This window comes from Balaenoptera physalus (genome assembly GCF_965194825.1).
Source record: "Balaenoptera physalus genome assembly, chromosome: 9".
In the NCBI taxonomy this organism is placed as follows: Eukaryota; Metazoa; Chordata; class Mammalia; order Artiodactyla; family Balaenopteridae; genus Balaenoptera; species Balaenoptera physalus.
Window position 1 is genome coordinate 52461199 of NC_138888.1, and position 21115 is coordinate 52482313.

The 21115-nt window shown below is 38.9% G+C and overlaps 1 protein-coding gene across 9 annotated transcripts in view; it reads left to right on the forward strand.

The window, feature by feature from the left end:
- The window catches only part of PDSS2 (decaprenyl diphosphate synthase subunit 2), a 268309-nt gene that overhangs the window by 125162 nt on the left and 122032 nt on the right, over nt 1–21115 (forward strand). The window contains exon 3 of one of the 9 annotated variants that reach the window (XM_082475377.1): nt 69–2074. The exons of the other annotated variants lie outside the window; for them this stretch is intronic. Coding sequence (XP_082331503.1) covers nt 69–588 — 520 coding nt within the window. The 3' untranslated portion in view covers nt 589–2074. Of the gene's footprint in view, nt 1–68; nt 2075–21115 lie in introns of those variants that run through there. 9 annotated transcript variants of the gene reach the window in all.

The following is a 21115-nucleotide window of genomic DNA, read 5'->3' on the forward strand; positions in this document are numbered from 1 at the left end:
GAGGATAAAGGATGTTCCTGGACTTTTCTCCTCCTTACTTGTATTGTTCTCATTTCTTTTCCTCTCAGGCCCTGTCTGAGAGGAGACACCCAAGCCTTTGTCCTAAACCTACGCTCCGCCCATATTCCTGTTTCTGTCTGCTGGCTGCAGCCATTCTCGAACCATTCCATGGCAGCTGTCGACTTTGTTCATTGTCTGGCAGGGGCAGTGAGCCCTGTTGGGACCAGCAGCAGCAGTAGCATCAGCAAGCGGACTGGAGAGCCGCCCCCGCCCTCCCACACACGCACCCCCAGCAGCGCTGTGGCAGCCACGCACGGCATGGCGGGGGTGAGCAGCAGCACCCTTGCTCCCACTGATCAAGGAAAGTCCAGCTCTCCTGTTACCTCTTCCATGGAGCCTTCCCGTTACTCCCCCATGTCCTCAGTGATCATCGCTGTGTGTCCCTACGGCAATTACGGACTGTGGCATTCATTTTACATCTACTATATGCTATATCGTTTTCTTGTTAATTTTTTTTGTGTCACTGTGGTCTATACCCAACTAAACTGTGAGCCCTCAGGGCAGAGACCATGTCTTAAACAACTTTAAGAGAAAGAATACATATACACTCATACTTCGATACATACTCAGGGATAGAACAAAAACACTTATAATTTCTATTTCTGGGGTCTGACACATAGTGGGTATTCTATTAATAATTTTATTGAGAATAGTGATAATCAGATAACCCAGGTTAAGTTTTCTCAATTTTCACCTGTTCTGACTCATTTAAGTTACAAATAATCAAAGTATTTTGCTTTTAAAGTTTTTTTTTCCCCATGAATTAACTCAGGAGTGAGCTATTTCATGTGGTTGTGAAATACATATATTAAGGTTAACATATTTTAGCTTACTGTAATGGGGCTATATATAATCTGAATTGAGTGAGTGTGTATTAAATGACTCTTTCTCCTTTCTTATTACATTCTGCTGATCTTTGACTTCCAAATTAGCTTGTGAACCATTTGGTATCATCAACTATCAGCAAGGTTTTTAATAAGGGAAGTTGGTGACTTATACTCAGATATTTTAGGTTTATCTTATTCCTTACAACCTTCTTATCTTTTAAACTTACAAACACATTTATAAGAAGAGTCATCAGTATTTTTTAAATGATTACTGTAGGCTTAGATTACTCTTTAAGTGATTGGACTTGATTGGAGGAACGTCTAAAAATGCAGAGTGGTGAAAGGAAGCTGGTTTCCTTTAAGAAAATCATACTGTGGACATAAGAATTAACTAGACCAGTGAGTGGGGAAGATAATAATGGTAGTAGAGTGCCAAGATGATTAAATGTGGAAATGTATAAAGACATGAAAGGCAAAATAAAGCCCACAAGAAATGGAAAAAATCAGATTACTTGGATAGTTAGACATTGCAGAGTTTGCTCAGAATAAGCACAATAATATAGGCAACCACACTCTCAACTGCTTGCTTACTGAAAAGTCTTATAGAGTAGAAGTGCTTGTCTATGAGTTGGAAGTATATTAGATGAGCTTCAAGGTCTCCATTTAATTCTTTTTTTATTTTTGGCCGTGCCGGGCGGTTTGCGGGATCTTAGTTCCCTGACCAGGGGTCGAACCCGGGCCCATGGCAATGAAAGTGCGGAGTCCTAACTACTGGACTGCCAGGAAATTCCCTCCATTTAATTCTTTAAGTCCAGACTTTTTGAGATGCTACCTTGTGTTTCAGTTGAAAGCATGAATAAAATGTTTCCTGATTAGGATATATAGTTTTATCCCTTCGCAAAGTTAATGTATTTTCTGGGGTGAACAGGGGGCGTGTTCAGATGTCTGTTTCTGGTTTTGTTGTTTTTGTTTTTGTTTTTTGTCCCTGCCAGGCCTTAAGCTCCTTGGGAACAGTACTCCAGCGTGTTTACAGGGTAAAGGCAGCGCCAAGCACAACGCCTGGCACATCACAGCTCACAATATACAGGACTGGCAGAGCCATGTGCACGTTTGGCCATTCTTTGAAAGTACATTTTATTAGTTGTTTGTTTAAAAAGTATGTGCTTAAAATGTGTGCATATTTAAATAAGCATATTACTTGCCTTTCCAGGAGTAGAGGTGAGCACTGTGGATCCAGAAGGCCAGGATGAGAAGTCATGGTTACATACAGGGAAAGAGAACGATCACTAGGGTGCAACCAAAAGTAACGTGGTCTTAGAAGTCTCTATAAAAACCAGATACTTATGCTCAGAACTATATGGGGTTTGAAACCAACATTTGCAAACTTAACATATTTTGTAAAGCTAATGTATTTTCTGAGGTGATCGGGAGCTATTTTCAAATATATCTATTTCTGTTTATTATGCAGAAAAAGAAAAATTTCACAAATTGGATTATGAAATTCATCTCTGTGATCCTCTTTGATTATTTAATACCATGTAATCAAATTAATTGATTTTTAAGATTGCTTGTCAAATACTAGTTCAATTTTTTTTAATTTCTGTATATTGAATATCTGCATACCATATACATATCTGAAAGACCACTAATAAGTTATAATTTCTGGAACATATACATTCCAGCATAATAAAAGAATGATTATTCTGTGCCACCTGATTTTGTCACTAAACAGAAATTTTTTGAGAAACTTCCATCTAGAAAACTTACACTTAAATAATTTTATCTGCTCCTTGGGGTAGCATTATATATAGAAAAGATTAGAAGATAAGGGTTGTACTCCTAGATACAATGGATAACTACCTGTATGGCCTTGAATAAAGTACTTAGAATTTCTGGACCTAGATTTCTACCTCTGTAACTGAGGCAGCAGAATTGGATGATGGGCATCCAAGGTTCTCATTATAATTCTTTTCTGAAAAAGGTCCTAAATTTGGTGTTTGGCTTTGAAAGGTCTAAGAACCATGTCAAGCCCCTTCCCACGATAGTATAGGTTTCTGGAACCATGTTTTAGCCTACTCTGTATTCCTCGTGCCTGGGTAGTACCTGTCAGGTAACAACTACTTACTAAATGTCTCTTGAATGAATAAATAGAGCTAGAGAACTAGTCCCATTTTGTAAAAATGGGAATAAAGAAATAAGACATTCATTATCTGTCTACCCGTTTAAGCAATCAGTGTAATTAAGAAAAAGCCTTGTCTGTTACCCAGCCGATAGTTGGTATTACATAAATCTTTATTGCTTGCTCAATGAATGAAGTTTACTTCTTCCTTACAAAAGTCATATGAAATACCTGTTGTCTGGCCCATTTTCAAACAATAGAAAACCGAGATTTGGGAGGGATGAAATAACTTGTTAAGGTTTTGCAGCTCATAGGAAATGAAGCCAGGATTTAAAACCAGAGCTTTCTGATAACAAAAGTCACTATTTAGATAAACTTAATTCATCGTAAAGTATAAATGACTCATAATTATTCCCAAAGGTTCTGATGTGAGGAGACAAGATTAGAATAGGAAGACACAGATACTTCAAGTGTTGTGGGAAGATAGGAACACAGAAATCAAGCTTACCACCTTTCTGGAGTTGTACCTGGCCCAACCATTGAGATTACTTGCAATTCTTAGCAGTTTTCTTTTCAAGTAGGTGAGGTGTCAATATGAAAAAAGTATTTTCTTTGCTCATAAAACAAACTTAATGAGTATAGAAGGAAAAACACAGAATGGGAGTTAGGGCACCTGGATTTTAGTTCTAATACCTACAACCCATGGGGCCTTAAGTAATTCAGTAGACCTTTTCAATCTACTGATTCCTCATCTGTAATATAGATGTGTTAGTCTAGATCAGTGAATTTTTTAAAAGATTCATAGAAGAACTTCAAGGGCTGGACAGGGGTAGGGAGTGGGGATTGAACTAGAGAGATAGGAAAGGATTGCCCATCACCAAGGGAGGCATCCAGAAGTCCAGGGGACTCTGTGGTCTATACCAAGCCCAGGATGCCCCTGTAAGAACGCCTGTGGTACTGTAATGGATGACTCCCTGTCACCACAGGTTCAGGTCTTGCTGCTCTGTAGGTGCCTCATTCCTGACATGTACTAATGAGATAATTGGGATGTAAAGTTTCCTCTCAAGATTTATTTTAATTGAAAGGTGAATTGATTTAAAAGCAGTAATAGTTAATGTTTATTGAGCCCTTACTATGTGATGTTATTGTTCTAAGAAGTATACATAGAGTCATCTGACGCCCACAACACTGACATGTGCTTTTGTTATCCCCATTTTACAGATGAAAAGACTAGGCTCTGAGAGTGGTTGAGCAAATTGTTCACGATTACACAGCTAATAAATGGCAGAGCTGAGATATGGATCTAGGCAGTCTGGCTACAGAATCTGCACTCTTAAGCTCTTTGCCATAAGGTGTCTCTAAACAAATCCTAAAAGAGAATTTGAAGATAAGATTTAAAGAAAACCTTAAATACATAAGAGTATATGTGGTATATGCAGAAATGACTGCATACTTGAGTATGATACTTGAATATCTGAAGATCATAAATGCTGCTTTGGAGCATTGCCTTTTGCAATTCCCAGATAACCCTGAATTTCAGATTCCCTGAAGAAAGAATCTGAGTGCCCTTAATTAGGCCAGGTGCTCAGCTCTAGGTCACTCAGCCAGGGCAGGGGAGACTGAGCCCACATAGAAGAGACATGACAGCTACTACCCACGTTACAATCTCAGTAGGGGATGAGGAGGCAGCATGTCCAGAGAAAAGGGAATCGTTATCAGGGAGATCACCCAGAAGGTGTTCACCACAATAATCAATTGGCTAAGTCTGGGCTGACTTCAGGACATAGCTTAGAATTGTTTTTCTTCCCTGAGTCTCTGACATGAAGTTTATGTCCTTGTCATTTCAGAGACTCATGGAGAAATTATGGACTGCCACAAACCAGATCATTTTTCTTTTTCTTTTGAAAGCAGAATAGCCCGTTTAGCAATATCTAACACAGTTTCACTTCTTAGGGGGTTTATCCTACAGAAATACTTCCACATTATGCACATAGATATATGTATGAGGATGTTCACTGAGGTATTGTTTATAATATTAGAAAATAGGAAATGACCTAAATATTTATTAATGAGGTCTGGAGAACATTATGGTATAGCTATCATTAAAAAGAATTAAGTAGTCCCATATGTAGTGATAAGAAAATTCTACAAACTACCTTAAGTGAATAAAGCAAGTTACATTACAATATATATACAGTATGAACTCATTTTTATAGGAAAATGCATGGCATTTGCTCTGTTTATAAATGCATTGCATTTGCTATATGTTTATAAACATGTTAAAAACATATAGCAAAAGTCTGAAAGAAAATATGCTAAACTGTAAGGGAGAGAACTTCTGGGGAAGGAAGGAAGATGGAGGGATAATGAACCTGGTAGGACCCCACAGGATATAATTTTAAATTTGCTAGTAACCATACTAAAAATGTAAAAGAAAATGTGTGTAATTAATGTTAATAATATATTTTATTTAAACTAACATAGCTAAAATATTATCATTTTAACATCATCAATATAAAGCACTTATTATTGAGATTTTTAAAAAAATTTTACTGTCTTTAATGCTTAAGGACATCCCAGTTCAGACCGGTGATGTTTTAAGTGCTTAATAGCTGCATGTGGTTAGCGTCTATCACACTGAACAGCTTATCTCAATATACTTTTGTATTGTTTTGATTTTTTTACAGTAAGAGTATTTTCTCATCTGACTTGTATGATTTATTTTTGTAAGTAGACCATTTAATTGCTGTGATGTTTTAAAGGCGAGTTTTAATCTTCCTGTACCACTTTTCTATGAAAAAGAAATTTGGATGGCATGCTTGATTCACTTGAAATCAGTAGTCATGGATTTGCATTCCAGTGAACACACATTAAGTCCATATTGGAATTAAATAAAGTAGTACAATTTGAAAAAACAAATGGAGATAGCTTTTTATCGCATCTAAACTGTGATTCACAGAGTTTTTCATTACTTCTTATGTATGTATTAATCCTTTCGTTGCAGCTTTCCTGTGGCAGCCTTTTGAACATTTCTGTTGTTTCTTTGGATGTAAACAGAAACACACTAAAGGAGAAATGTGAAACTTAAAGGTTGCCTGGGGTGTGGGGTGTGATTATAAAGTAATACGGTTTGTTTGTTTATTTATTGGTGAATAAACAAACTATACATTTGTCTTTCAAAGTAATTTGCTTGAAAGCTGTATATGGATACCATTTTCTGCATATGTCCTTTGAGATACCTTATAGTCAGTTTTTTAAAAACAAGCATTACTTTCAGATACCTAATAGATCTGTCATTTATATTTGGCTTTGAAGAACATGTATAGCATGTGGACATTTCACTCTTTGTCACAGATTGTAATATTTTTTCAGTAAAAGTATGTTGACATTTCCATTTTATAATTGTTGCTCTTTTAATTAATTTCATTTAAAATTTTAAATACTTGAAAAATTAAAACAAAAATCAAGACAAATAGCCTAAATTAAGAATGACTCTAAATGAGCATAAGGTTTATTTTTTAGGGTGATGGAAATGTTCTAAAATTAGGTTGTAGTGATGGTTGTACAACTCTGTAAATACTAAAATTCAGTGAATTGTACAGTTAAAAATAGGTGAATTTTATGATATATAAATTATATCTCAATAAAGCTGTTTTTAAAAAGAAGATAAAGTAGCCTTCAGTGAACTATAGTCTGAAAATAATTCTATGCATGGTAAAAAGAGTATTTTGTAGGATCTAATTGTTTAAAGTGGTATTTAGAAATGCCATTTGATTTTTAAATATTCCTTTCATTTAATGTTCAGATTGTATGTCTTTCCCTCTCTTGGGTAGTATTTCCTGTAGAGGCTCTCTGGCATTTCTTTCCCCTGTGAAAATCTATTTCTTCATCTGTAAAATAGGGTTAGTAACTAAACTTGGTGAAGATTAAATGAGATTCTATTTTTTAAAAATCATAATATCTGGGATGTAGTAGGTTATGAATTGTGCACACTGAGTACCTGTCCATGGTTTTTATTGTCTGTAGTTTAGGCATGTTGGGGAACCACTTTACTTTTATTCACAAAATATTTGGGGGAACATTTAGGATCTGTGACTCTAGATTCCTAGGTTGATTAGATAGCAAGTGTAAGCAATCGAATGTAAAGCATATCACTTTATAGCCTGTACCCTGACACCTTTTTTTCATAGGAAACAAATCTTTGCCCCTTTACGCTCACCTTACCTTCACATTTCCTAGCCTTAGACACATTTCATGGTCTAAACGAAGCCTGCCAAAGTTGCCTTTTCAGACATCATTGCCTCCTGTTATTCAGTTGGAGAGGTCTTTGCAGAATGACATTTCCATCCCACAGTGCTTCCTGTGCCCCATTTAACATGCAGCCTTTGCATTTCTCCTAACCCCTACTTGCTTTCAAAAGAAAACTCAAACCGCAGCCTCTCATGAACAATTCAGAACTCACAGAGCCCTGCCAATAGGTATTGGGCCCAGCACTAAAGTTCAGTAATGATTCTGATTCCCCATATTTTTAAACAATCTCCAAGATTCACAGGTAAAAATCTGCTTGTCTTCTTCGTTTGCCATCACACATTCTTCCTTTCATCCCTCCTAAAACCAAACTATGCATGGCAACTCCAATTCACCAAATATTTTTAGCTTTCTCCTATTCTAACGTAGCTCCCAAGCATTTTCTGGTGTATTATCTGGGTTTCACTGGACTGCCATTTCTCCCAGTCTGGTTGAGCCTGTAGCAAATTTCATAGCTAAATGATGAACCTTCGAAGAAAGAGGTTTGTAATGAAAATGGAAACACCAGCGTGCTCTTTGTAATCAGTTCTTTAATCCTCCACCTGCCATAACGTAGAGACGGCTCATAATTATCGGAGCAGAGAACCAAACTCCTGTACTGCAGCAGAAAGAATGAGCACTGTGGGAGGGCAAGTGACAGGATCTACACTCCAGTGGGGAGGGGGACAGGTATTTTGGAAACTTTGACACAGAATCAGATGTATTTGTATAACCTTTTCATGTAGAACTGTGCTGCAGTCAGAGAGGGGGTTTTGCTTTTCTTCATTAAAAGCTTATTAAATGAAGAAATAGGACAGTCGTTTTGCTTCGGTAGATGGGGGTCAGAGAGGCGGGTCTGATCTCCTCAGGATATTAATGTCTGCCTTCATCTGGGGGAAATGAGCCGTCACTTGAGTTAGAGGCAGCTTTATGTGCTCATCACTAGGGATTCCCATATGTCCAGGGAGCTGTAACAGTAAAAAATGTCAGAGCTCAGTGGTAGAGTGCAGAGGGCTCTCATTGGAATTCATGTCAGGAAGCTCAGCTCCGTCTGCCCAGAGCAAATCTGTTTTATGTTGATCAGCTGTCCATCTGATAAACTGAACTGATACGGGCATTCCCTCCAAGGCTGCCCTGACAGTGACAGCCACAGCACCCAGATGTCTTATTAGGCTTTTTTGGTAGTCTCAAGTATTTTTAACCCCTTTTGTGATACCCAAACCAAAAAGTACTTTTAGAGACCTAGATAAGGAGGCCTAGCAAGGCTTGCCCTTTGTTTCTCTGGCAGAAAACAGCCCAGCTTAAAACTGTTTCCAGAAACCACATACTTAGTTAGCTACCTCTCCTCATAACAAGCATCTAGTTAACCAGCAGGATAATTATGTGTTGACAGTGTCAAGTAGTGTATAGCTATTCAGAATAACGTTTCTTAAAATGTTATTAGGGACTTGCCTGGTGGTGCGGTGGTTAAGAATCCACCTGCCAATGCAGGGGACAGTGGTTGCAGCACGCGGGCTCTAGAGCGCAGGCTCAGTAGTTGTGGCGAATGGGCTTAGGTGCTCTGCGGCATGTAGCATCTTCCTGGACCAGGGATCGAACCAGTGTCCCCTGCATCGATTGGCAGGCAGATTTCTTTTTTAAACATCTTTATTGGAGTATAATTGCTTCACAATGGTGTGTTAGTTTCTGCTTTATAACAAAGTGAATCAGCTATACATATACATATATCCCCATATCTCCTCCCTCTTGCGTCTCCCTCCCCCGTCCCTATCCCACCCCTCTAGGGGTCACAAAGCACCAAGCTGATCTCCCTGTGCTATGCGACTGCTTCCCACTAGCTATCTATTTCACATTTGGTAGTGTATGTATGTCCATGCCACTCTCTCAGTTCGTCCCAGCTTACCCTTCCCCCTCCCCGTGTCCTCAAGTCCGTTCTCTATGTCTGCGTCTTTATTCCTGTCCTGCCCCTAGGTTCCTCAGAACCTTTTTTTTTTTTTTTTTTAGATTCCATATATATGTGTTAGCATATGGTATTTATTTTTCTCTTTCTGACTTACTTCACTCTGTATGACAGTCTCTAGGTCCATCCACCTCACTACAAATAACTCAATTTTGTTTCTTTTTATGGCTGAGTAATATTCCACTGTATATATGTGCCATATCTTCTTTATCCATTCATCTGTCGATGGACACTTAGGTTGCTTCCATGTCCTGGCTCTTGTAAATAGAGCTGCAGTGAACATTGTGGTACATGACTCTTTTTGAATTATGATTTTCTCAGGGTATATGCCCAGTAGTGGAATTGCTGGGTCATATGGTAATTCTATTTTTAGTTTTTTAAGGAACCTCCATACTGTTCTCCATAGTGGCTGTATCAATTTACATTCCCACCAAGAGTGCAAGAGGGTTCCCTTTTCTCCACACCCTCTCCAGCACTTTTTGTTTGTAGATTTTTTGATGATGGCCATTCTGACTGGTGTGAGGTGATACCTCATTGTAGTGCTGATTTGCATTTCTCTAATGATTAGTGATGATGAACATTCTTTCATGTGTTTTTTGGCAATCTGTATATCTTCTTTGGAGAAATTTCTATTTGGCTCTTCTGCCCATTTTTGGATTGGGTTGTTTGTTTTTTTGATATTGAGCTGCATGAGCTGCTTGTAAATTTTGGAGATTAATCCTTTGTCAGTTGCTTCATTTGCAAATATTTTCTCCCATTCTGAGGTTTGTCTTTTCATCTTGTTTATGGTTTCCTTTGCTGTGCAAAAGCTTTTAAGTTTCATTAGGTCCCATTTGTTTACTTTTGTTTTTATTTCCATTTCTCTAGGAGGTGTGTCAAAAAGGATCTTGCTGTGATGTATGTTGCAGAGTGTTCTGCCAATGTTTTCCTCTAACAGTTTTATAGTGTCTGGCCTTACATTTAGGTCTTTAATCCATTTTGAGTTTATTGTTGTGTATGGTGTTAGGCAGTGTTCTAATTTCATTCTTTTACATGTAGCTGTCCAGTTTTCCCAGCACCACTTATTGAAGAGGCTGTCTTTTCTCCATTGTATATTCTTGCCTCCTTTATCAAAAATAAGGTGACCATATGTGCGTGGGTTTATCTCTGGGCTTTCTATCCTGTTCCATTGATCTATATTTCTGTTTTTGTGCCAGTAACATACTGTCTTGATTACTGTAGCTTTGCAGAATAGTCTGAAGTCAGGGACCCTGATTCCTCCAGCTCCTTTTTGCTTTCTCAAGATTGCTTTGGCTATTCGGGGTCTTTTGTGTTTCCATACAAATTGTGAAATTTTTTGTTCTAGTTCTGTGAAAAATGCCATTGGCAGTTTGATAGGGATTGCATTGAATCTGTAGATTGCTATGGGTAGTATAGTCATTTTCACAATGTTGATTCTTCCAATCCAAGAACATGGTATATCTCTCCATCTGTTTGTATCATCTTTTAATTTCTTTCATCAGTGTCTTATAGTTTTCTGCATACAGGTCTTTTGTCTCCTTAGGTAGCTTTATTCCCAGGTATTTTATTCGTTTTGTTGCAGTGGTAAATGGGAGTGTTTCCTTATTTTCTCTTTCAGATTCTTCATCATTAGTGTATAGGAATGCAAGAGATTTCTGTGCATTAATTTTGTATCCTGCTACTTTACCAAATTCATTGATTAGCTCTAGTAGTTTTCTGGTAGCATCTTTAGGATTCTCTATGTATAGTATCATGTCATCTGCAAACAGTGACAGCTTTACTTCGTCTTTTCTGATTTGTATTCCTTTTATTTCTTTTTCTTCTCTGATTGCTGTGGCTAAAACTTCCAAAACTATGTTGAGTAATAGTGGTGAGAGTGGACAACCTTGTCTTGTTCCTAATCTTAGAGGAAATAGTTTCAGTTTTTCACCATTGAGAGCGATGTTGGCGGTGGGTTTGTCATATATGGGCTTTATGATGTTGAGGTAAGTTCCCTCTATGCCTACTTTTTGGAGGGTTTTTATCATAAATGGATGTTGAATTTTGTTGAAAGCTTTTTCTGCATCTATTGAGATAACATGGTTTTTCTCCTTCAATTTGTTAATATGGTTTATCACGTTGATTGATTTGCAAATACTGAAAAATCCTTGCATTGCTGGGATAAACCCCGCTTGATCATGGTGTATGATCCTTTTAATGTGCTGCTGGATTCTGTTTGCTAGTATTTTGTTGAGGACTTTTGCATCTGTGTTCATCAGTGATACTGGCCTGTAGTTTTCTTTCTTTGTGGCATCCTTGTCTGGTTTTGGTGTCACGGTGATGGTGGCCTCATAGAATGAGTTTGGGAATGTTCCTCCCTCTGCTATATTTTGGAAGAGTTTGAGAAGGATAGGTGTCAGCTCTTCTCTAAATGTTTGATAGAATTCGCCTGTGAAGCCATCTGGTCCTGGGCTTTTGTTTGTTGGAAGATTTTTAATCACAGTTTCAATTTCAGTGCTTGTGATTGGTCTGTTCATATTTTCTATTTCTTCCTGGTTCAGTCTCTGGAGGTTGTGCTTGTCTAAGAATTTGTCCATTTCTTCCAGGTTGTCCATTTTATTGGCATATAGTTGCTTGTAGTAATCTCTCATGATCCTTTGTATTTCTGCAGTGTCAGTTGTTACTTCTTCTTTTTCATTTCCAATTCTATTGGTTTGAGTCTTCTCCCTTTTTTTCTTGATGAGTCTGGCTAATGGTTTATCAATTTTGTTTATCTTCTCAAAGAACCAGGTTTTAGTTTTATTGATCTTTGCTATCGTTTCCTTCATTTCTTTTTCATTTATTTCTGATCTGATCTTTATGATTTCTTTCCTTCTGCTAACTTTGGGGGTTTTTTGTTCTTCTTTCTCTAATTGCTTTAGGTGTAAGGTTAGGTTGTTTATTTGAGATGTTTCTTGATGTAGGATTGTATTGCTATAAACTTCCCTCTTAGAACTGCTTTTGCTGCATCCCATAGGTTTTGGGTCATCATGTTTTCATTTTCATTTGTTTCTAGGTATTTTTTGATTTCCTCTTTGATTTCTTCAGTGATCTTTTGGTTATTAAGTGGTGTACTGTTTAACATCCATGTGTTTGTATTTTTAACGGAATTTTTCCTGTAATTGATATCTAGTCTTATAGCACTGTGGTCGGAAAAGATACTTGATATGGTTTCAGTTTTCTTAAATTTACCAATGATTGATTTGTGACCGAAGATATGATCTTGGAGAATGTTCCATGAGCATGTGAGAAGAAAGTGTATTCTGTTGTTTTTGGATGGAATGTCCTATAAATATCGATTAAGCCCATCTTGTTTAATGTGTCATTTAAAGCTTGTGTTTCCTTGTTTATTTTCATCATGGATAATCAGTCCATTGGTGAAAGTGGGGTGTTAAAGTCCCCTACTATGATTGTGTTACTGTTGATTTCCCCTTTTATGGCTGTTAACATTTGCCTTATGTATTGAGGTGCTCCTATGCTGGCTGCATAAATATTTACAATTGTTATATCTTCTTCTTGGATTGATCCCTTGATCATTATGTAGTGTCCTTGTCTCTTATAATAGTCTTTATTTTAAAGTCTATTTTGTCTGATATGAGAATTGGTACTCCAGCTTTCTTTTGATTTCCATTTGCGTGGAATATCTTTTTTCCATCCCCTCACTTTCTGTCTGTATGTGTCCCTAAGTCTGAAGTGGATCTCTTGTAGACAGCATATATACGGGTCTTGTTTTTGCATCCATTCAGCCAGTCTATGTCTTTTGGTGGGAGCATTTAATCCATTTACATTTAAGGTAGTTATCAATATGTATGTTCCTATTACCATTTTATTAATTGTTTGGGTTTGTTTTTGTAGGTCTTTTCCTTCTCTTGCGTTTCCTGCCTAGAGAAGTTCCTTTAGCCTTTGTTGTCAAGCTGGTTTGGTGGTGCTGAATTCTCTTAGCTTTTCCTTGTGTGTAAAGGTTTTAATTTCTCTGTTGAATCTGAATGAGATCCTTGCTGGGTAGAGTAATCTTGGTTGTAGATTTTTCCCTTTCATCACTTTAAATATGTCTTGCCACTCCCTTCTGGCTTGCAGAGTTTCTGCTGAAAGATCAGCTGTTAACCTTATGGGGATTCTTTTGTATGTTATTTGTTGTTTTTCCCTTGCTGCTTTTAATATTTTTTCTTTGTATTTAATTTTTGATAGTTTGATTAATATGTGTCTTGGCATGTTTCTCCTCGGATTTTTCCTGTATGGGACTCTCTATGCTTCCTGGACTTGATTGACTATTTCCTTTCCCATATTAGGGAAGTTTTCAACTATAAACTCTTCAAATATTTTCTCAGTCCCTTTCTTTTTCTCTTCTTCTTCTTGGACCCCTATAATTCGAATGTTGGTGCCTTTAATATTGTCCCAGAGGTCTCTGAGACTGTCCTCAATTCTTTTCATTCTTTTTTCTTTATTCTGCTCTGCAGTAGTTATTTCCACTATTTTATCCTCCAGGTCACTTATTCGTTCTTATGCCTCTGTTATTCTGCTAATGATTCCTTCTAGAGAATTTTTAATTTCACATATCATGTTGTTCATCATTGTTTGTTTGCTCTTTAGTTCTTCTAGGTCCTTGTTAAACGTTTCTTGTATTTTCTCCATTCTATTTCCAAGATTTTGGATCATATTTACTATCATTACTCAGAATTCTTTTTCAGGTAGACTGCCAATTTCCTCTTCATTTGTTTGGTCTGATGGGTTTTTACCTTGCTCCTTCATCTGCTGTGTGTTTCTCTGTCTTCTCATTTTGCTTAACTTACTGTGTTTGAGGTCTCTTTTTCACAGGCTGAAGGTTCGTAGTTCCCATTGTTTTTGGTGTCTGCCCACAGTGGTTAAGGTTGGTTCAGTGGGTTGTGTAGGCTTCCTGGTGGAGGGGACTAGTGCCTGTGCTCTGGTGGATGAGGCTGGATCTTGTCTTGCTGGTGGGCAGGACCGCATCTGGTGGTGTTTTGGGGTGTCTGTGACCTTATTATGATTTTAGGCAGCCTCTCTGCTAATGGTTGGGGTTCTGTTCCTGTCTTGCTAGTTGCTTGGCATAGGGTGCCCAGCACTGTAGCTTGCTGGTCGTTGAGTGGAGCTGGGTCTGAGCTTTGAGATGGAGATCTATCGGAGAGCTTTCGCTGTTTGATATTACGTGGAGCTGGGAGGTGTCTGGTGGACCAATGTCCTGAACTCGGCTCTCCCACCTCAGAGGCACAGGCCTGACACCCGACCGGAGCGCCAAGACCCTGTCAGCCACATGGCTCAGAAGAAAAGGGAGTAAAAAATAAAATAAAAAGAAATAAAGTTATTAAAATATAAATAAAGTTTAAAAATTATTAAAAAAGTAAAAAAAATAAAAAGAAGAAAGAAAGAAGAGAGCAACCAAACCAAAAAACAAATCCACCAATGATAACAAGTGCTAAGAACTATACTAAAAAAAAAAAAAACAAACAGACAGAAAGAACTCTAGGACAAATGGTAAAAGCAAAGCTATACAGACAAAATCACACAAAGAAGCATACACATACACCTCACACAAAGAGAAAATGGAAAAATATATGTATATATCTATATATATTAAAAAAAGGAAGAGAGCAACCGAATCAATAAACAAATCTACCAATGATAATAAACTCTAAATACTAAACTAAGATAAACATAGAACCAGAAACCAGTCAGTTGCATACAGCAACCCCAAGTCTACAGTTGCTCCTAAAGTCCACCTCCTCAACTTGGGATAATTTGTTGTCTATTCAGGTATTCCACAGTTGCAGGGTACATCAGGTTGATTGTGGAGATTTAATCCACTGCTCCTGAGGCTGCTGGGAGAGATTTCCCTTTCTCTTCTTTGTTCGCTCAGCTCCTGGGGTTCAGCTTTGGATTTGGACCCACCTCTGCGTGTAGGTCGCCTGAGGGCGTCTGTTCTTCGCTCAGACAGGACGGGGATAAAGGAGCAGCTGATTAGGGGGCTCTGGCTCACTCAGGCTGGGGGGAGGGAGGGGTACGGAGTGTGGGGTGAGCCTGCAGCAGCAGAGGCCGACATGACGTTGCACCAGCCTGAGACGTGCCGTGCGTTCTCCCGGGGAAGTTGTCCCTGGATCATGGGACCCTGGCAGTGGCGGGCTGCACAGGCTCCCAGAAGGGGAGGTGTGGATAGTGACCTGTGCTTGCACACAGGCTTTTGGTGGCTGCAGCAGCAGCCTTAGCGTTTCATGCCCGTCGCTGGGGTCCGCGCTGATAGCCGCGGCTCGCGCCCATCTCTGGAGCTCGTTTAGGCGCTGCTCTGAATCCCCTCTCCTCGCACACCCAGAAACAATGGTCTCTTGACTCTTAGGCACGTCCAGACTTTTTCTGGTCTCCCTCTGGCTAGCTGTGGCACACTAGCCCCCTTCAGGCTGTGTTCACTCAGCCAACCCCAGTCCTCTCCCTGGGATCCGACCGAAGCCCAAGCCTCAGCTCCCAGCCCCCACCCACCCCGGCGGGTGAGCAGACAAGCCTCTCGGGCTATTGAGTGCTGGTCGGCACAGATCCTCTGTGCGGGGATCGCTCCGCTTTGCCCTCTGCACCCCCTGTTGCCGCGCTCTCCTCTGTGGCTCTGAAGCTTCCCCACCTCCACCCCCCATATCCACCAGTGAAGGGGCTTCCTAGTGTGTGGAAAATTTTCCTCCTTCACAGCTCCCTCCCCGAGGTGCAGGCCCCGTCCCTGTTCTTTTGTCTGTTTTTTCTTTCTTCTTTTGCCCTACCCAGGTACGTGGGGAGTTTCTTGCCTTTTGGGAAGTCTGAGGTCTTCTGCCAGCAATTAGTAGGTGTTCTGCACAAGTTGTTCCACATGTAGATGTATTTCTGATGTATTTATGGGGAGGAAGGTGATCTCCATGTCTTACTCCTCTGCCATCTTGAAGGTCTCCCCAGCAGGCACATTCTTAACCACTATGCCACTAGGGAAGTCCCACAAATTTTGTTTTGTTTGGCTAATTTCTGGTAATAACTATTGTGATTCCTTGCTGAGTCCCAACATCCTCTGCTTTCTCAAGTATGAATACCACCACTGAAGGCAGCTCACCTCTCTTAGATTGGTTGGCAGGTATGGAGGGAACTAATTACAGAATCCATCAATACTGAACTGTCGGGACTTCCCTGGTTTTTTTGTCTTTTCTTCCCCTTCACTTCCAGACCTTGTGTTTTCATGGCATGGCAAGATTTTAACATTGCTTGGATACCTAATCTCTTTGAATGAGACCAGATGCAAAGACTTTTTGCTTTCTGCCTCTTTTCTATGTATTCTAACTTAGAATGTCAGGTGAGCTTTCCTAAAAGAGATGCAGAGCCCTCAGTCCTTTTGAGTGATTGCTTAGTGTGTGTGGTCAGAGCTGGAAGTAAGACCTGGGCAATGTTTCAGCCCTTGAATCTGTGACTTGATCTCTATTTGGAAGTTACCGTTACTGCAACCTACAGCTTTGAGATTTTGGGTTCAGTCACTGTTTTTAAAATCAGAATTCTCATTGCCAAATGAAGGAATGAAGCAAGATTAGTTTTGAATGCTGTGGTCATGGCAAACCTAAAATTCAAAGATATCAATGTGAGTAAGTGACAAAATAGGAGAATCATTATGTTTCTGTAATTTTTACAATGAATTGAATAAATTTCTTAGGACTTTGGGCCTAGCTTACTTATTAAAAAGTAATATTTGACACTTAAAGTTATCACCATGAAAGTTTCTTTCACCTGGCGTTAAAAGCATATACTTTTCCTTTTTATTATTGCTATCTTAGTATTTTTGATATTTTGGTATTTTTGAAGTATATTTTAGGAACTCTATTGCTCATATCAGCTTTCCCCTCTACTTTCTCCATTCTTTGCTTTTATGGAGCTTTCTTTCTGTGGGGCCCTGGAGAGAGAAGCAAAACACAGATGAAATGACTAGTGTGTCAGATGACGATAAGTGCTATGGAGGGGGAAAAAAAGCAGGAAGTAGAGACATAGAGTGCTGGCAGGAATGAGAAGGTTGCTGTTGTAAGTGGAGTAGTCAGAGAAGGCCCTACTGATCAGGTGCACTTTGAAGGGACCTGAAGGAAACAAGTAACTAAACCTTGCAAATATATAAGGGCAGATTAGTCCAGACAGAGGAAGGGACAAAGGCCCTGTGGTAGGAACAGGCTTGGCTTGTTCAGGGAACACCAAGGAAGCTAATGTAGCTGGAGGAGAGTGAGCAAGGAGGAAGAGAGTAGCAAATGAAGTCAGAGAGTTAAGGGGTTAGAAGAGCAGGGGCAGATTGTGTTGGGCCTTGGAATCCATTGTTGGAACTTTGGCTTTTACCCTGAGTGAGATGGGGAGCCATTGGAGGGTTTTGAGCAAAGGAGCAAAGTGGTGGACTTCATCGTTTCTTCATCTTCCTGCTTGCCTCATTTCTAATCTTTTCATTTTTTCAAAGCTAATGGACTAAAAATATTATCTCATTATTATTATAATACTCCTTTTCCAAATTATTAGTTAAGCGTCATTTTATATGGTTTTGACCATTTGTGTTTCTTTTGGAATTACCTCTTCATTTCCTTTCCCATTTTGCTCTTGAGCTGTTTATCTTTTTCTTATTAATTTCTTGTCCAGCTTGGACAAGCTCCACACGTATTTTGAATATAATCTTCTGTCTATTGTATGTGTTGCCAATATGTTATTTCAAATCTGTTATTTCAAATCAGCCTATATTTTGTTATATAAACATTTTTGTATATTTTACTCAATTTTATCTGTTATTTTCTTTATGACTTCATGACTTCCTGTTTTATTTTGCAAGGCTTTTTCAGCCCAGGGTCATAAGAATGTTTTCCTAAAGTTATACTTTCGTTTTTCACATTTATATATTTGATCCATCTAAATATATTTTTATCCTCGGAGTACAGTAGGTATCTAACTTCATTATTTTTTTCCCTTAATCGATAGCCAGTTGCCCCAACAGTTTTTGTAAGAATATTCCATTTTTTCCGTAACAATTTGAAATGTTATCTTTACCATAAATAATTAATTTTCCAAATATATTTGGATCTCTTTCTGGATTTCATTCCACTAATCTATTAGTTTGTTCTTGTGATATTACTATTCTTTTAAAAATTGCAATAGCTTCATAATAAGTTTTAAAATCTGGAATGACAGGCCTCTTCCAAAATTTTCTCTGTAGTTTTCAAATTTATTCTTCCCACATGAACATAAAAGTCAGTTTTCCAACTTAAAAAAAAAAACCTTTTAGGGCTCAAATAATGATTTTAAATAAATGACTCTTGCCTACCATTTTAATACTTTCAGAAACACCCGGAATTTTGTATATTTTGTGTTTTGGGTTTTAGAATCAGAGAACCCTGGGCTTCAACTCCAGCTCTGCAGTTTACCAGCTAGACTTGAGCAAGTTACTTAGCCTGCCCACCCAGCTTCCTTCTATACAATAGAGATAATGCTTATGTCAGAGAGCTGCTGTGAGTTTTACATTATTTTATTTATTAATCTGTTAATTGAATTATTATTATGCTTGCAAAATTATCTTATATAAACTTGCTCAGCATACAGTAACTAATTGGCTTAAAGTAATTAATTTAGTAAGTGGGAGCCATTTCTGCTATTAGGCATTTTTAAAAATAGGATATTTGAAGTATTTTCAGATGAAATGACATGATGTCTGACATTTGCTTCAAAATAATCTGGAAGGAAGAAAATCTGGAAGGAGAGTGAAAGGTGTATCTAAAACAAGATTAGGGTCCACAGAGGTTCTTTATGCTATATTTTCTACTTTTGTTATGTTTGAAAATTCCCCAAATAAAAAGTTTTTTCAAGAAATGCATCTTTAGGGGCTTCCCTGGTGGCGCAGTGGCTGAGAGTCTGCCTGCCAATGCGGGGGACACGGGTTCAAGCCCTGGTCTGGGAAGATCCCACATGCCGCGGAGCAACTGGACCAGTGAGCCACGACTACTGAGCCTGCGCGTCTGGAGCCTGTGCTCCGCAAGAAGAGAGGCCGTGACAGTGAGAGGCCCGCGCACCGTGATGAAGAGTGGCCCCCACTCGCTGCAACTAGAGAAAGCCCTCGCACAGAAATGAAGATCCAACACAGCCAAAAATAATAAATAAATAAATAAATAGAAATTAGAGCACTGAATGTAAGATGAGAAAAGTTTAAAAAAAAAAAAAAAGAAATGCATCTTTAAAAAGGAAAGCAAAGAAGGAAGGAGGGGGAAAAAGGAAAAAATAGAATAAGAAAGAAAGAGAAAGAAGACTGTATTATCTTTTATCTCCTTTGCCTGTGTGGTGAAACACTATTGACTCTTTTATTATTTTAACACCAACTTAAACATGTAAAACATTTTAAGAGATTTCAAGTTAATATTAGGAACAATTTCTGATAATTAAAACTGTTTATCAGCAGACCTGGCTCCTGTGTAATTTGTTATTACTCATCCCTGGAAGGGGCTAATTGAGCTTAATTGACCTATGGGGTCGCTTCCAACTCTGATTCTATAAATCTGACTTTTTAGTTTATATCATTCCTTACCTTTTGAAACTCAGAGTGATAGCTGGCCCCTCTACCTTTATGAAATTGTTTGTTAAGTAAAGAGCTATTCATTTAACAAATGTTTATAGGCAGGCTAGGGAAATAAGATAGTATCATTTACAGTGTTGTGAGGGAGAGAGAGAGCAGGAAGAAATATGGCTAAAGAAATAATTACAACATAGTACAACAAATGACTGAGCTATGTTCGAAGGCTTTCAAGCACAGAAGGACTTAACTTTGGGGAAGTGAGGGAAGACTTCAGAGAAGTGACGCATGGGCTGATTCTTAAAAATTGTTTAAACAAAAATTTATCATTCACCCTATAGCAGCAAAAGTATGGCACAGTATGGCAAGTGGGGGCTACTCTTCGTTGCAGTGCACGGGCTTCTCATTGTGGTGACTTCTCGTTGCAGAGCACGGGCTCTAGGCGTGTGGGCTTCAGTAGTTGTGGCACGCAGGCTTCAGTAGTCGTGGCTCGCGGGCTCTAGAGCGCAGGCTCAGTTGTTGTGGCGCACGGGCTTAGTTGCTCCACGGCCTGTGGGATCTTCCCAGACCAGGGCTCGAACCCGTGTCCCCTGCATTGGTAGGCGGGTTCTTAACCACTGCGCCACCAGGGAACCCCCTGTGATATAGTTTTTATTGACCGTATCTTTTAGGAGTTTATTTGACTCCAACAAACAGTAGCTTAAAGGAATGCAGTGTTTATTTATCTCACATAACAAGAAGTCTAGAGATGGGCATGTCAGAGCTGGTGCAGCCCTAAGAAGTCATTAGGGGTCCAGGCTTCTCATTTCTTCCTGCTCTACCATCCTTAGGTTGGGGGCCCTCTTAGGATCCTTAAAGTTTCCATTGTGCCCCCAGGCAGCTGGACCATAACCAAACAGGAGGAAGGGCTAAGCTCAAAATGCCAAAGGCATGCCATCTGAATCTGTCGCCTTATATCAGAAACTCATTTGATTTCTCAGAAACTCCACCTTGTGGACCTCCACTTACATTCATTGGCCAAACTGTGCTACACAGTCACCTCTAGCCTCAAGGGATCTTGAGGAGGTGAGTATTTTTAAATGAGTACATTGTCTCTCCAACTGTAACTACAGGTATGTTAGTAGTGAGGAAGGAGAGAGTGAAGAGGTAACTAGCAATGTCTGCTATCTTATTTCTAAAGCTTAGGATGCTAAAAAATTTGGAGAATGGTTGGAAGAATATGGATCAAAGCAGATTAAGTTGTTTAACATATAATTGAAAGAAAGTAATTTGGTGAAAATTCGTGTAAAAACATTGATTAATCCTCGGGGTTA